At 41.4% G+C, this 17,738-nt stretch overlaps 1 protein-coding gene across 2 annotated transcripts in view; it reads left to right on the top strand.

Moving 5' to 3' along the window:
• The window catches only part of CUX1 (cut like homeobox 1), a 373,050-nt gene that overhangs the window by 253,044 nt on the left and 102,268 nt on the right, over positions 1–17,738 (top strand). Inside the window, exons 12-17 of one of the 2 annotated variants that reach the window (XM_026656512.1) lie at positions 6,975–7,033; positions 10,621–10,669; positions 11,798–11,894; positions 12,944–13,615; positions 14,663–14,728; positions 16,139–16,240. In XM_026656512.1, the coding sequence (XP_026512297.1) occupies positions 6,975–7,033; positions 10,621–10,669; positions 11,798–11,894; positions 12,944–13,615; positions 14,663–14,728; positions 16,139–16,240 (1,045 nt within the window). The remainder of the gene's footprint in view (positions 1–6,974; positions 7,034–10,620; positions 10,670–11,797; positions 11,895–12,943; positions 13,616–14,662; positions 14,729–16,138; positions 16,241–17,738) is intronic. The other variant, XM_026656513.1, reaches the window with a different exon arrangement.

Genomic DNA, 17,738 nt, shown 5'->3' with positions numbered 1-17,738 from the left:
GTTTTGCCATTAACATTAATGGGACTAAGATTGGTCCTTTATCTGAGCTGGTGACCGAGGAACTCTGACTTTCATTTCAGAAATCTTCATATATATTCTCATAGGTTTGTCCAGCTAAAGCTAATATTTTGGTTCTCAGTGATGATTTTTGATACCTTGATTCTATCTAATTTATCATGTGTGCCATTTTGTCCCTATTTGTGACATTATTATTCTGTTCTTTGGTGCTGGTAAAGCTGAGATCTGAACTCTGTTCTACACAGAACTGTGTCAAAATAGTGTTTTGTAGACCTTAAATTTTGATTATAAAGCAATTGCTTCTAAAATAGCTAAGATTTTAATGATTGCCTTCACAAAAAATGAATCCGTTTTACAGATGAAAGCAATGTTCTTTATCCATATCTTGGGGGAATTCTTTAATACGGCGTGGTTTAATGAAACAATTCAGCAATACTTTCAATGTCTTTCAAAATCATTGCTTCCTTATCTTCATCTGATGTAATCATTAGAATCTATCCACTAGTATCAAGACTTTTCTAACTGTAACTATCTTAACCCCTTGTCAGTTGGAGTCAGAACTTCCCCACTATCCAGCAAAAATGTAGTAGCCCTGGTTAGCCAAGAGATCCTGTCTCCCTGGCACCAAATGACCTAGGTTAATTGACTATTTGTGTGTGTGCTCTTTGATTTTAAGTGATAATGCAATCTAAAAGATTGTTAGTTATTATTTAACTATTAACCCCTCTATCATACCCCAGGCAAGTCTAACAAAAGAGAGCTGTTTTAATTATTTATTTAATAATAATGTAATTATTACTTTAAAAGTATTTTCGGAAAAGGTACAATCTAGTGGGCACTCTGACACTTGGCATTTGTATGTTCTTTTGTATAATACATGCAAGTTGATTTCTTGATCAGATGACGCTTCTTAAGCTGCTTTGTAGAAATATTTTTCACACCCACCTTCTGATTCGAGTATTTTTAGATTTTGGGGGATGTTAGAACACACTTTATTTTGCCTGAATTAACCAGGTTGATATTTAGAGCAAGAGATTAGTTCCTTCAGATTGTTTCACAGTTTGAACCTTTTATTATTCTTTGCTCTGTGCATTTTACAGGGTTGTTTGAGACAATTACCACACTAATACGTTTTACAATAATGATTGGCTGGGGAGATGCCAAATACCTAAATGGTCTGATTACATACAGATTGTACTGTCAGATGTGTTTATTTGTATTGTTTACTAAAAGTATAAAGTGCAAAATTTCCTTGGCAGCAATCTCTATATTAATTATGGGGTTTCCCCTCCGGAACAATGGGTATATGCCAGTGGTGGCCTCCCCTCTACCCCCCGCCCCCACTCTCCACCTACCAGACTGGGTGGGGGGAGCTTGGGACCTCTGCCTTGCAGTGGGGTAGGAACTTCTGTCCAGCAGGGAGGAGGGTCTCAGGGTTTCAGCCCTGCGAGGCGCACATGCCAGGGCTTGGGGCTTCAGCAGGATTGGGGCTGAAACCCCGATCCCCGGTTCCTGTAAGAACTCAAACTTCTGAAGATTGTCATATGCGGCTCGGAGGGCCAGTAAGTTTGGCCGCTCCTGGTATTTGCTTTATTGTAGTGTTCAAAGTATTTTAGTTGTTTTAATGTTACTATCTTCCTGTGTTGCCATCCTGTTATAAGATTGATCTGTATGTTTGAGGCTCCAAGGGAGACATCTTCACATCGAAAACAAAAGCTGTAGATAATGTTTTGGGCAGTGATAACAATCACATATCTATTCTTAAAACTTCCTGAAATATAGCTGTATGAAACTGCACATAACATTAAGGCTGGCTTACAAGTGGAAGTCATGTTAGTTATCCTGTATTTGATAAGTATCCCTATAAAAGGCCTTTCTACTTAGCATATCCCTGCAGTAGTAACTAATGCAATAACCAGATTGGTATTAGTGTTACTATTTTTAATTCACTGCATTACATGGCTTTCTGTTGCAACACTTAAAGTCAGAGTAACTTGGCAGTTGTTTACATTTCGATTGTCACTGTATGTCACATAATAACACAAAGTTTGTGGATCTGAGAGCTAGTGTCAAAAGAAGGATGGATTGTAATGCACACCAGGTTTTAAATCACATGAAAGTATTAGATCGTGGGTGTTGGCTGTAGAAGGATCAACAAAGTTGTTAGAAATGGCTGGCAAAGAGATGTGGCCAAAGTGGGATGTTCTGATTCAGCAGCCCTCTCAGTAGACACACTAGCAGGCTCTTTTAGAACACTTAGGCCTGGTGTACACTGGGGGGATCGATATATCGCGTCTTAACGAGACGCGATATATCAATCCCTGATAAATCGATCGCTACCCGCCGATACGGCAGGTAGTCTGGACGTACCCCTAGAAAGGTTGAAAGCTGAATCCCTTCTCTAGCCTCGGGGGCTGGCTGGCTCGTTTACATCTCCCTGCTTCAGTGCTAGTGACCAGGTCTGGTTTGTAAATGTTGAGCCAGATTCTCTGGTGCACTAAGGACACTTTCCACAGTGTCAAGCTGTAACTTGAACAGTTGGTTACCCCTATGAGTTGCTGTATCTGGCTTTACAGAAAGCTCAAGGAACTGAAGTGTCACTGGCATGATTTTGGACATCAGGATTACACAAATGTGCAACACTTTTGTAAAGAGATGGCATTATACACAGAGCTTGTTTAAAATGTGCAGGATATCCTTCGAGGTTTTCCTGAGAGCAGCACGGGGTACGTTAGAGAGGTTAAAAACTCACCCATAGTTATTGCTATTCAAGAACAAAATCCAGTATCCTTCTAATCCTACTAATTCAAGTATCCTTCCTTTGATTAATGGCTATTGTTGGCTGCTTCAGAGGAAAGCTCCAAAATGTGCCATACTACGCCACATATAGAAGTTTTGTGTTAATCCCAATAGCCCTTATTATTTTTCACATAACTAGAATAACTATAGAGGTTATTCATTTTCCTGTCTAACTTCGTAAAAAGCTACTCACTTCATTAATATCCTTAGAGCTGTGAGTTCCACAAGTTAAAATCTGCTCTGCTTTCCTGGAATTCACTGTGGTGATGATTTGTTAGAACATGTTGCTTGATGAGTAGCTGGCATAATAGCATCTCCTGCTACTTGTCTCTGGGTGTTTTTAATTGGATGGGATAATTTATTTTTCATTAACACTTCCGTTGAATCCATTGTAGCAAAGTTGATCAAACTGTCCTAATTTTACAATGTGGAAACTAGAAGTAAAAAGAGGAAATGGGCAGAATTATTTCAGGTACACAGAAATAGGTATGTAATACATTATAAGAGAGAACATTTGAAGCAAATAGTCTAAAAAAATACAGTGAGGATGTGAGGATTGAAGAGTCTGATATCAAAAAGCAGGAAGATAGGTTTAAAAAGGGGCAGCATGATGAACCAGATGGTCATTTCCTGTTCCTACATTTTTCTGTTTTTCAGAAAATTTCCAAACCTTGCAAACAGAGATTACAGTAATTGACATGCCAGGAAGGGCTGAAATGACAACCAGAAATGCCTGGTAGGAGCTATGGGGAAAGTGTGGATTAAAAGAAAAAAGGGGTAAATTCCAGCCATGTTGCAGTTTCAGAAGAAAAAGTTCTGCAACTGGACGCAAATGCAAATATTTTACTAGATTGTCTGAATTATCCTTGTATCCTTTCAGGTCTTGAAGACTTTTGTTTAGTTTCTTTAATAGTAGGCATGAGAACCAGTGATGATGATGAGTTCATTACTGGGTTGGCAGTTCTTTCCTTCAGTCAGTCTTTCTACCTGATGTGTTTACCATATTCTAAAAAGTGACAAGCTAGATTTTTATCTAATAAGACCCAGCTCTGCTATCTTTACCCCCTGAAGAAGTCTCATTGAAGTCATCAGGGCTATCCAGGTACTCAGGTGATTAGCTAGCTAATCTGTTGAAAGAACAGGAGTATTTAACCCTGCACCCGTCCACACGACAAAGCCATTTTTGTCGACTTAAAGGGCTCTTAAAATTGATTTCTGTACTCCTCCCTGACGAGGGAATTAGCGCTGAAATCGACATCGCCGGGTCGAATTTGGGGTAGTGTGGACTAATTCGACGGTATTGGCCTCCAGGAGCTATCCCAGAGTGCTCCATTGTGACCGCTCTGGACAGCACTTTGAACTCAGATGCACTAGCCAGGTACACAGGAAAAGCCCCGGGAACTTTTGAATTTAATTTCCTGTTTGGCCAGCGTGGCGAACTCAGCAGCACAGGTGACCATGCAGTCCCCCCAGAATGTTTCTACGCTCCACCTATCATCTCCGTCCCTGAGGTTATCACAGATTAGAAGGCGAAAAAAATGCACTCGCGATGACATGTTTTCTGAGCTCATGCAGTCCTCCTGCACTTATAGGGCACAGCGTAATAATGCATGGAGGCATTCAGTGGCAGAGGCCAGGAAAGAATTGCTGTGTTTGCTTAATGGCAAAAGTGTCATGCCTCGCTATCGATCCTGCCTGAGCCAGGTCGCTGTGTCACGTGCACTCTGCGCTGTGTCAGCCTTGGGCGGGGGCATGACCACTTTGTGAGCAGGAAGGCCATAGATATAGCCCCGTAGTGTAGTGGTTATCATGGTCACCTAACACGTGAAACGTCCCCGGTTCGAAACCGGGCGGAAACAGGTCACTGTTCCTTTTTCTGACTCCCCTCCTGCATTTTTAGTCTTAGAACAGACCGCGCTGTGAAATTTTACTTTGCATTATATCAATTATGAGTTAAATAGTATGGAAGCTCTCTCTAAGTTATAGTCCCGGGTTCCTTACCCTTTCAACTGCTCTGATAAATTAACATTTTTGTTAGGGGCGGGGGAAAATTTTCATGAAGCCTTTTTTAGGGACTAAATGCTATCTAGGACTCTGAAATAATCTTAACATGGCCCATAGAGTGCAATCCTTCGTTCTGGATTTGTCATTCCACAAGTTGAACTGCTCCTTACTGCTGTCCAGGCTTCATGAGCCATGGGAGCAAGGGGCAGGCTGGGGTAGGTGCGACCGCATGGTAATGCCGGCTGGGAGAGCAGCCTGAGGCAGAAGCCTCCAGCTCACATGATATTCCAGGCAGGACTGAATCTCTATGAGACGAAACTTAAAGAAGAGAATGACCTGGAGTCACTCCCATTCGGTGCTCTAAGAGGAGGATAGCCATGTCTGTCCAGGGACCCCTGATCGACTTCACCGAGGTCTGCCAGCTGAGCGGGGCTAGGCAGGACCCCGGCTGGCAGGAGCTGGCGGACAGAGCCCTAGACCGGCAGCGGACTGAGCCACTAAGCCTGCTGCCAGTCTGGGGCTCCGTCCTCCGGCCCCACTCAGCCCACTGCCTGCCTGGGGTTCCAATCATCCAGGCAGGCAGCGGGCTGAGCGGATCTGGCGGACGGGACCCCAGAAAAAAGGTGTGAAACGATTGTCTGCCGTTGCTTTCACGGAAGGGGGGAGACAGGGGGGCCTGATGACATGTACCCAAAACCACCCGCGACGAAGTTTTTGCCCCATCAGGCATTGGGAGCTTAACCCAAAATTCCAATGGCCAGCGGAGACTGCGGGAACTGTGGGATAGCTACCCACAGTGCACCGCTCTGTAAGTCGATGCTAGCCGCTGTAGTGAGGACGCACTCCGCCGACTTAATGCGCTTTGCGTGAACATACGCAATAGACTGTATAAAATCGAATTCTAAAAAATCGACTTCTATAAAATCAACCTAATTTTGTAGTGTAGACATACCCTTAGTGAGCTTTTGGATTCTGTGCAGATGTTACCATCACAAATTTTCAGTGCATAAAAAGTTGGCACCTGGTTATTTCATGCCACCTATACTTTATTGCTGTAAATATATTGGCTTTGCTTGTGTCATGCTTCAAAAATGCACTGCTCAAAGTTGCAAGGGGAGGAGTGTATTTATTTTTACTTCAGATACCGATTATCATTTTGGATCAGTTAGCGGAACAAAAATTAAGCCAGTCAAATAAAGCAGAACCAACCCCAACTTGTCTGTGGAAGTTGTAAGCCCAAGAAATTCTCTTGTTATTCTCTTGCGTAGCTAGGCTGTGTCTGTATTAAGCAAGGAAACGATTTAGATTGTAAGCTCTTTGGGGCAGGGACTGTCTTTTTAGTTCTTTATTTGTACAGTGTCTACCAGTAATGTGGCATCTGCAAACATCATAGTTGGCAACAATCATAACACTACAGTTTAGGATTCCTGGAGCATTTATCCTACAGTGCTGAGCACTGATGTTGAGCACAGGGGCTTTTGGGTAATGTCCACATGCGTGACATTGCATTATGGGTTATGTAAGGAGGGTCAGTGCTTGTGGCCTCTTCTCCGCACTGAAGACAAACCATTAAGATTGCAGCAGATTAGCCAGACCCAAGCAAAAAATCTGCTCAGCAAGTCTCAGTGGTGCAGTCTTATTGGTTCCTCTTCAGTGTATAATCATATTAGTTATTGCAATAAGTAATGCTTGTAAAACCACTTGCTACAAGCTGTTTTGTTTGGACACAAGGCATTGAACAAGTGTGGCAAGCCTAAGGCATTCTGGTCAATAGCTTCTTGAACCCTTTTCTTATTGTAGACAAGACTATACAATAGCAGTACAGCATATTCCAAAATACAACTCTTATTTTTTTACTTTAATAGCTTTGTGAAAATGTTAACGTTTGTATAATGCAATACATTTACAAACAAATTGTCACATTGTCAATTGTACAATGCTTGGTGCTTTGTAAACAAGGAAAAGAGCATCAACAATAATTTGGTTTAATTTAATTATTTATAGTTTGTTTTCAATTGTATGTAAATTAGGTTCAGTAGTAACTCCTGACTCATGCACTCTTTTCTGTATCAAAGAAATAATTTAAAGACTATTTTGAAAGTTTACCCTCCCCCATCCAAATAATTAAATTTCTTTTTTCTTTTTTTTTTAAGCAACTGGAAGAAAAACTGAAAACCCAGGCTGACTATGAAGAAGTTAAGAAAGAATTAAAGTAAGTGTTAAATGCTTACATAATTTCTTCACAAACCGTAGATTAAAAATGCTTGTTAAATAAAGCCACAAATCCGTGTTCTTGGAACAATAAAGAATAACTCAAAACCACAAAAAGCACAGAAGTAGAGTTTTGGCTCAAATTGCATCCAGAGCCCAGTACAATTGTTCATCTTCAAAAGATTGCTCATGTCGATTCCAAGTAGGTGTGTGTGCGCCGCGTGCACAATCACTGGAAGGTTTTCCCCCAGCAGTACCCATCGGGTCGGCTGTGGAGCCCCCTGGAGTCGCGCCTTCATGGCGCTGCCTCTTCAGTTCCTTCTTGCCGCCAGTGATGGTCATAGGAGCAGCTCCTCTCTTGCTAACAGCAAGCTATCCCCTAGTGGACTTTTTTCTCCTTGTTACCTGTAAATAGTTTAAAAAAATGTTGTGTTAGTTCAAGTAGTTTAGTTAGATTTAGATAAGTTTCAGTTGGGGGTTCTCGAGGACTGGGGCATGCCTCGGTCTCAGGGTTTCAAACCATGCAGGTCCTGTCTGAAGCCTATGCCAAAGGGAGATCCACATGACTCCTGTCTGAATGCTTGGGGGAAGCCCATCAAACGGAAAAGTGTAAGATCTGCAGAGGCTTCTGCCCAAGGACCAAAAAAGAGAGGGACTTTAGGCTGAAACTGTTCGTCATGGAGTCGGCCCTTCATCCAAAGCCAGCACGGGCGATGTCTGACCCCAGGCCCAGCACTTCGGTGCGGAGCTCACTGGCCTCTGTAAGAGAGGCCGCAGCGCCAAGAAAGGACTCCGGCTCCAGGGACCCTCGGCACCACCATTCCCCGGCGCCGAAGACCTCTGATGCGAGTGTCCGGCACCGCTCCCATTCACTGGTGCCGCACTAGAGAAAGAAGACAGACAGAGGTCGCTCTCCCACTAAGGTGGTAGAGCAAGGAGGCACCAGCGAGGTGCGTCTTGCGCCAGGACACCCTGCTTTTGCTCCAACTCCTCTGGCACCATTGACTCTAGCCTCACAGGGACTTCTGTCAAGTCCATGGGAGTGTCGGGAGGGGGACCTAGACCATCCCTCTACACTGGACATCTTTGCAGCGGCTAGGGACTTCATAGCTATGACAGCGCAGTCACCAGCACCGGTGCCGCAAACAGGCACCATGCCCTCTAGGGGCAAGCCAACGATGAAGAAGCACTGCTCGCCCTCACCACGGCACCGCTCCCTGGCAACATCTCGCTCTGCATCGCCTTGGTCATCAAGGTCGGAGTCCTTGTCGGATCGGAGGCAGAGTCGTACGCCTCTAGGCGAAGCCAGCACTGCTCTAGATAAGAGGAACGGCAGCCACTACCCATGATGTCCTGGCCTCCGCTATGGCAGGTGCCGGCTCAATGGCCCTTCTGCGCCCCATGGCCTACCACCAACCCCCCCAAGGGCCTGGGTCTGGATCCTTGTCAGTGGCTTCGGAGGCATGGGTCCCATCATCATCAACATCTGTAGCCTGGAAACCTGCACGAGGGCAGGAGATAGGCATGCAGGCGGGCACTGACTGGAGCCGGTACCAAGATGGGCTCAGGCCTGGAAATCATCACCACTCGCAGCAAAACGCCCTGTGCGGTGCTGGAAGAGGATCCGTGAACAAGAGGGCCAGGAAGACCCGGTGCACCTTCCTCATCCTCCCTGGATGAAGCGGTGGCGGGTACTTCCACCACTGCCTGTCATGGACAACAGCGCACACCAAGAGTTGCTCAGGAGGGTGGCTCAAAATTTGAGCTCTCCAAAGGGTACGAGTACCTGTTTACTCATCCTCAGTCGGGCACTCTGGTGCTGGAGGCTGCCAACCAAAAGGAAAGGCAGGGACAACTGGGGACAACTCCTAAGTCAAAGGAGGCGAAGAAGCTGGATCTCTTCGGTAGGAAGGTGTATTCTATCGGGGGGGCTCCAGCTTTGCTTTGCCAACCAGCCGGCAGTCCTTAGCCGCCATAGCTTTAATTCCTGGAACATACCGTCCAAGTTTCAGGAACTGCTGCCTGCAGATTCCTGTTTGGAGTTTGCTGCTCTCCTGGAGGAAGGCAAGGTCCTCACGAGGACCTCCTTACAGGCCTCCCTAGATTCGCTGGACTCAGCAACCCATACTATGGCAACTGCGGTAGCCATGAGAAGGAGCTCATGGCTTCAAGTGTCAGGACTCCCGCATTAAGTCCAACAGAGTATTCAGGACTTGCCTTTTGACTGTTTAGGGCTCTTCTCGGAGCAAACAGACACTAGGCTCCACAGCCTGAAAGACTCCCGGGCAACTCCGAAGTCCTTGAGGCTTCATATGGATGCCCCCCAAAGGAAGCAATTCAAGCTGCAACCTTCTACTCAGCTCCTCCTAGGCAGGACTATAGCAGGAAGTGGGGCAGGAGTAATAGATGGAGATCCTCTCAGTTCTCCTCTAACCAGGGCCAAGGCTCAGCGAAGCAGCCCTCAGCCTCCAAGCCAAACTTTTGAACTTGTGCCCGGGGGCGACGCACCGGTTCAGATCCCAGATCCTTCCCCTCCCTTTGTGAATCGTCTATCCCATTTCTACCATGCCTGGACACACATCACCTCAGACCAATGGGTCTTGAGCATGGTAGAATTGGGATATTCTGTTCCCTCCCGCCTTCCCACTCACCTTTCTCGTCCCTCTTCCGGGACCCTTCTCATGAGCAACTTCTAATGCAGGAGGTGCAAACACTCCTATAACTCGAGGCGATAGAGGAGGACCCTCTGGAGTTGTATGTCACTAAAACCAACATTTTCAAAAGTGACCACTAATTTTGGGCGCCTCTGACTCTGGGTCCCCAACTTTAGACACCTATAGCCTGATTTTTGATTTCCAGACTCTGGTTCTGTTAACGTGGCACCCAGAATCAGTGTACACATCTTAAAATATTGGCCTTTAACCTTTCTGTGACTTAGATTCCCCTTCTATAAAATGATAGTGCTTATTCTGAACTACCTCACAGATCTTCTGAAGATTAAATATTCTAATATGCTTTATACATAAAAAGTGCTCTATAAGTTATGTTTGGCTCTTTCATGTATCTTTTGAACAGTATGTCTTCCCCATGCTGTAGAATGGAAGGTTATTAAAATGAAGAACTGCCTTTTAGGCTGTAGTGCATTGGTCAGAAAAATAATTTGTGCATATTTTTTATATGCAAGCTGGTGTATTTTATATACAGTATTATAACTGTTATGGTGATATCCTCTGTTTTGTAGCTTTGTTATAACTTTCTCATTCCCTTCAAGCTTCACACATAAATTTATATTGTTTCTGACAGCTTAAAATGTTATATCCTTATTAACCTTTAAATTTATGCTCTAAACTGGCCTGGTGGGATTGTATATAGAATGAATTAGATGACGCTTGAGAAAATTTTCTTATCCAATAACTAGTTGGAATAATTTTTCTGTATTCATTATCAGATTATATTACTGCAAGGAAAGTTGTTAAAGTTATCACTTATGGTGTTCCTGGAGAGTAGGAAATTATAATGTTAATGCTCATTAGTGGAACTGTTATGAAAGGAAGAAATAGAAAATAACTCATTTTTCACCCTTTACAGTATACTGAAGTCCATGGAATTTGCACCCTCTGAGGGCTCTGGTGCACAGGTACTGAATCTACTTTTGTTTTCTTAATCCTTTCTCCAGTTCAGTTAGTGAATATTATTTTTGTGTTATCTAGGGCAAGCACGAACAATTTCCTGTTGATCTGTAAACTACAGGCTCTTAAGTGTCCATAAAATATTGTGGTACACAAGTTGATCATTGGCTTCTCAAGCCTCTTCTATAAAAGCTGAATTGAACATTTTTTGCCTGTTAATTACATTTCCTTCAAGTGGTCAAGGACAAAGAATGACATTAGAGGTGGTGTTTGAGTGAATAACCTGAATATTATAAAACTGAGTCTTTTTAAGATGCTGCATTGACACACAATTAAACTGAAACTTGGATATTTATTAAACTAATAATAGGCTGAAAACCTTTGTTCAGCAGTTTTTCAATATTTAAAAGCCTTGAATATACCATTCACAAAAGAAAACAAGCAACCCTTTGAGCACTGAGAAAGGAGTAGAAACTTCTAATATCTAGTACATTAATCTCCCTTAAGATCAAAGGTTATGAATTGGATTCCTGCTTCTGAAATCCAAACTGAATATCAATATACCAGGCATAAAAAGGATTACTTTTTAATGTGCTTTTTGATGATCAAGGGTTAGATATTTAGTGGAAGGTAAATGGCCAATTTCTGTGACTGATTTAATTTATGATCATACGGTCTGTTTGCACTGAAACACACAGCATTTCAAGGAAGTCTATAATGCCAATGTAGTGGAGTGGTCCAGGAAGAAGAAATATAATCTTAACTAATACTTCAGTCAAATTAAAACAGCTTTTTAGTTGTTCATTGGAAACTATCCCAGCACAATTTAAAGACAAATAAAAAAGTAGGTAGGATTAACAAAATGATTAACAGAACACTTTATAAAAAAAAAAAGTAACACCGAGTTGATTAGTGATTTACATTGAAAATTAAGCAGCATAGCTGTTGATAGCGTGTTTAGGAATTTGAACGTTCACATAAATATATGCATGATGAATTCTACAGCCTCAGTCATCACAAAGGCAAGTGCTTTCTTCCTTCTTCTGAATTCTTTCACAATAGCTGAATGACCTCCTTAAATTGTTTAATACCTTCATGGCTAACCTGGAAGCAAACCTCATGTTTTGACTCTTTAGGATGCATCCAAACCACTGGAGGTGTTGCTGCTGGAGAAAAATCGCTCGTTGCAGTCTGAGAACGCCACACTGCGTATCACTAATAGTGACCTGAGCGGTAGGTTGATGTGATTTTCTGCTGTGATACTTTGTTTACTATCTGGGGGGGAAAAGGAGAGTGAATGTGAGATGAGAGCCCAAACTAGTGTGTGACAGAAAGATTAATGGACAACAAGGACCTTGAATAATGTTTGATTTTGCTATTGTATAGGCTGGATAATAGAATAAGACTTGGAGACCTGAGAGCTGCTCTGAAGGTTAGAAAAGAGAGGCATTGCAGGATGTACCAAATGGTAGCATTCAAGGCTGGTTTCAGTTTCGGTAACAAATTCAGCAGTGGCGCAAAAAGCTCTGTCCCCTCCCCCCCAACACACACACAAATGTGAAGCCAAGTGTTTGCATGTAGAATACAATAATCTTCCTATCTAATATACTTAGATATTTTCATGAGCAGATCAGTTTAAAAAACAAATACTGAAATAGCTGTGTCTTTATTAGCTTTCCTGATGTGGGTATTTTACATTTTCTGTGCAAATTTTTTAAATGGTGGCATCATGGAATTTCCAGATACTTTAATGCTTATGGTTTTTGCTGCTGGTAAAGAGTTAAAAGTTGTCATTGGCACTGGGGTTTCCTATGTTCTGAAATGTATATGACTTTAACTGAGCAATCTTGTTGCATCCACTTAAACGTGATTTCTTTAATTAAATTGATTTGTTCCAAAATGTAAATGTTTGCTGCATTAGGTTCAGCCAAATCCATTGAGTAATGTCTTGAATAAGAGACACTAAAGAAACTTGCTGTTTGTAATTGACTTTATTTTAATTGTATAACTGCACTTCATGTAATTGTTTTAGTTTTAGAGTTTGTAAGGGGGATTCTCCAGGCTGCAACATACAAGAAAGGTGCAAACATGAAATGCATGTTGTTTGTTTTGGGGGCCTTGTTTGGCATATTAAAATTTAAATTAATAAAAAAACAAACCACCAACTCATTGGCCCTTGTAAAAACTGCACTTTTTCCCTTTTGTGGGGCAAACTTTGCATTTTATCTTGGTTTTTCCCTTTTTAATCCCCCATAATGCATTATGTTTGACCTTCCTTGTAGGGTCAGCCAGGAGAAAAGGGAAAGACCAGCCTGAGAGTCAGCGTCCTGCAACCTTGCCGGCCTCCCCTTCTTCTCAGTTGCTCCGCAACACAGGGGAGCAGGCTTCCAATACTAATGGTACACACCAGTTCTCACCAACGGGTTTAAGTCAAGACTTTTTCAGCTCATCCTTGGCAAGCCCCAGCTTACCCCTGGCCTCCACAGGAAAATTTGCACTAAACTCTCTCCTCCAGCGACAGCTAATGCAGTCCTTCTACTCCAAGGCAATGCAGGAAGCAGGAAGCACAAGCATGATTTTTTCAACAGGTCCTTACAGCACAAACTCCATATCTTCCCAAAGTCCATTACAACAAAGTCCGGATGTTAATGGCATGGCCCCATCTCCCAGCCAGTCAGAAAGCGCTGGGAGCATCTCTGAAGGCGAGGAGATAGACACAGCAGAAATTGCACGTCAGGTGAAAGAGCAATTGATCAAGCACAATATTGGACAGCGGATATTTGGACATTATGTCTTGGGACTGTCACAAGGGTCTGTGAGTGAGATACTAGCCCGGCCAAAGCCATGGAATAAACTGACTGTGAGAGGCAAGGAGCCATTTCACAAGATGAAGCAGTTCCTCTCAGATGAGCAGAACATCCTGGCGCTACGCAGCATCCAGGGTAGACAAAGAGGTAAGTTCTGTTTACTAACTGATTTAAACTTTGGTCTCGTGGGCTATGAATATGCAAACCAGTGAAAATTTTTCTCCTGCTAGGCCATTTATGCAACAGAATTGTTTTTCACCTTACTCTTTTACAGAGCTACGGTGCAGGAACGTATGCTCTACAAAACATAACTTTTCTAAATCTAATTTTCTGACTACATTGTTTTCCAGCAGTTATACAGTATAGTGTGTTTGACATTGAGAAGCAGAGATTTTCCTTATACTCTGGACTGGATTGATTTTTTGTTGGAAAGAGTGAAGAGCTGGTGTATTAAAGCCTGTCTTAATTGAGAATAGCCCTATATCGGAATGAAACATTGAGTGAAAAGTAGCTCTCAAGAACGTCAGCCACCACATGTACCTCCAAAATTATAGTAGGGATTGTTTGCAGAGAACGGGTGTTTATTGTGCCCCTAATAACTCTGGTGGCAATTTTTCCTGTGTGTCTTGAAAAAATTATATGGGTGATGCATAAGATCATTAGTTTAACAAAAAAAATTAACCCACATTTTAAAGCGGCTTTGCTTACTTCTTAAGATTTTCTATATAAATAACATTCACTTTCACTTCCGTGTGATTAATTTTAAATAAACACTGAAGCTTGCATTTAAGAAAATGAAAAGAAGGCTGTTAAAAACCTAGAAATAGTTGAAAGAACAGGCAGCATTTCCATAAATGTTGTTTAAATGAAAATGAACGTCATTACATTTATAATTTGTTCTTCCTTTTGATGATTATACTTGGGAGGTTTATCTACCCATCTTTAGACATTTCTTTATATCTATCTAACCTCTTTTCTGTATATAGATGTAATTTTTATTAACAAATCAGTCAGCCTCACTTCTTCCAAAGTAGCCTGCTCCTCTAATGCTCAGACAAAGACTCAAAGGGTTTAAGAGAAGCTTGAACTCTTGTATTTAGTGATAGGCAGCTATCTTTTCATGTCACACAGCCCATGATGTCAGCACAATCATCCCCTGATTGTTTTATTCTTACCAAACTTGTTTTTCAACAGAGAATCCAGGCCAGAACCTGAACAGACTATTTCAGGAAGTACCGAAACGAAGAAATGGGTCTGAAGGTACGTCACAGGCAGGTGTTTTTCTTTGCAGTTAATATCTAGAAAATGGAGTGTGCTCTAGCTGTGTGTTTCCTTAAAACTGTGCAGTTTGATTCTGGCCTGGAATCTGATAGAAAAACAGTAAGTATAAAACAAACCATGGGTTAGAAGAACACTTTACTTTTTCTAATTCCACCACTACCATACTAACTTAACATGTTTTGGATACTTCCTCCATACACCATCCAAATATGTATGTGTATAAAAAGAGATAAGTGATAGAAATGGCATTATAAATAATGAAAACCTTTGAGATACTGTTTGGCTGTCTTCCTTGTGGCTTCCAAGCAAGAAAGTTACCCAGTATTAAGTAATTCCTTCACAAATAGGTAAAAAGTATTCCATCTATACTACGGGTATCCTTCTCCTAGGATTTTGAGTACATCTTGACAAATACACTACAAGTTGCTGTTAAAATGGTGTAGAACTTATCTTAGCATAATATATGAAAAAGCCTGGACAAAGGTATCATTGAAGATCAGATCAGTAAACTACTAATTGAGGAAGTAGGAGTTGCTATTTAAGTATAAACTTTTTTGCCTTGTTTCAGACCAATGACAGAATTTTGCTTTTAGCAAGATGGCAAAACAAAAAATAAATGAAAACCCACCCTAAAAGAGTTGTTTTGTTTCTGGTAGAAAATTATATGGCCCCTATTAGTGATATATGTAGATCATTTATAGAGCATTACTACATGATGAAAAATGCACTAAACTGAAGTAATCTTCAAAATCATTAGGAATTTTCTATCTTTCTTTCTTTGCTTTAAAAACAAGAAATAAGCCTCATGTTGTTGGGGAATATCTTAAGGGTTATCGAGACTTAAAAATGTATTTCTCCTATTGTTTTGACATCCTGGAGAGGTAAAATAAACTAGAATAAATATTGCTTTCTTATATCCAATGTTCTCTATTTTAGATTCCAGTCTGGAATAAAATGTACAGTGTACTCAGATACCATACAGGGTCAAACCAGCTAATGTGATATTTTATAAGTGGTTCATGCCATCACATTTTTAGTCTATTCCCTTCTTTGGGGCAGCTAAAGATTTTTTTTTAATTCCTGCTGGATAGTACAATTTGTGTAGTACTTGACACTGAGTACATGACCTACTGATTCTTCTACTGTTTATATATTAAAGTTATCCTGTAGCTGCTGCTGAATGGTAATATACCGTGTATTTTCAAGCAGAGAAAATTTCTTTAAAAGAATGGAGTTTCCAGTACTGGAGAAGGTCAATAAATCTTAAAATCCTCCTAATGAGTGCTTACAAACACCTCTGCAAACTGTTCTCAGAATGAATTGCAGGTGTTACACTCAGTGTTTGTTAAAAAGATTGCTTAACGTCATTAGTTTCCTTCTTCTCTTCAGGTAACATCACCACAAGAATCCGAACCACAGAGACTGGCTCTGATGAAGCCATCAAATCCATTCTAGAACAAGCCAAAAGGGAGCTGCAAGTACAGAAAACAGGTACAGGCTCACTTTGTCTCTTGTTCCTTTTACTTCAGAATTTAATTAAAACAATTATCATGAGCTTTCTGGTCAGTTAATTGTGTTCTTAAAATCTTGAACATATTTTTGCAGAGCTGTTTCTTTGGAGTGAGGAGGGGTTCATGTATATAACATATATTGAGTTTTACTTTATATCCTTAGTGCTAGATGGAACCTTTAGATAGTCACAATTCCTCTCCTGCTCTTGCCTTGCTCCAGGGGGAAGTAAATTGTGACACCCTTTACATTGCATCGCATACTTCCTCCGTTGCACTGATCCATGTCTTCTGGCCAGCATGCTGGAATGGCAGAGCCATTTTTACCAGCTTACTCGTAGGAGGGGCAATACTGGCCTCACAGCTCCTGTCCTTCTTTTCCTCAAATCTGACCAAACATCAAAAGACCCACCATGGTTGGTGATTTAATCTATCCTACTCCCCTGCTAGCCCAGTCATGAACTAGCCCTTAATTAGTATGTTCTCACCGCACTATATTTTTCATGAATTGGGATTATAACATAATCAGTCCCGAATCTGACTTTTACAGGGCTTTATTTCATGGTGTAAATTGTTCCTTGGAGCTTATTTGCTTTCCATTTTCTGATTTTAAAAATGCACTTCAAAATGGTCATGCCAGTTCAAACAGTGTTTCCTTTTCCAATGCGCCTGTCCAGGTTATCTTCCCACTGTGTAATTTTCCATGCATTTGACAGCTATTAAAACTTTTTAACTAATTCTCCAATCCTGCGTATCCACTTATGGAGCTGGCACTGCACTAGAAAGTGCTTTGCATTAAATTTCATTTTTAGAAATAAATGTTGGTTTATTACTTTGGATATTCAGCTTCCAAATTAAAACAAATCACATGGCAAAAAAATATCTGCAGGAATAATGGAAAGATGGTTTTAGTAAACAGAATAAGATATTAGATGTCTAAATGTGGAATAGATACAGTAATTTAAAACAGATTAATTACCATATTCTTTTGCAACACACTTTATATGAGGATCTCAAAGTGCTTTGCAGACACTAATTAATTAAGCCTAAAACTTCCTATGAGAGAAATAGTTAGATAAAGCAGAAGAGGCATCCCCGCTGACTTTTTTCCCTTGTCCTTATTTCTGATTTACTTTGTGGGCATGAAGGAGAAGGGACAGAGGGTGGCAGAATGAAAACATGCATAGATGACACACAATATTATTTTAGGATAATCTACATAATTATATTAATCCTATTTATTTTCATTTGTGGCCACTTCTTGAAGTGCACAGCTCCCTTAGTCACATCAGGTGCATCACATTGCCCAACCTCCATAATGGGATTTTTAAGCCTTGGAATTCTTCTTCAACTGAGGTTTCAGTGGAGACTGCTGTAAATCCAAATGCAGGACCACCTTACCAAATCTCTTGACCCTGGAGAAGTGTACGTTTGGACTCTCCTCTGGAATTGCAACCTCTGCTGCTTCATACATTGGTTTT

Source organism: Terrapene carolina, unplaced genomic scaffold, assembly GCF_002925995.2.
Source record: "Terrapene carolina triunguis isolate 2854851 unplaced genomic scaffold, T_m_triunguis-2.0 Scaffold231, whole genome shotgun sequence".
Lineage (NCBI taxonomy): Eukaryota > Metazoa > Chordata > Testudines > Emydidae > Terrapene > Terrapene triunguis.
Note: the sequence above shows the minus strand (reverse complement) of the source record. Positions and strands in the feature narration are given on the sequence as shown.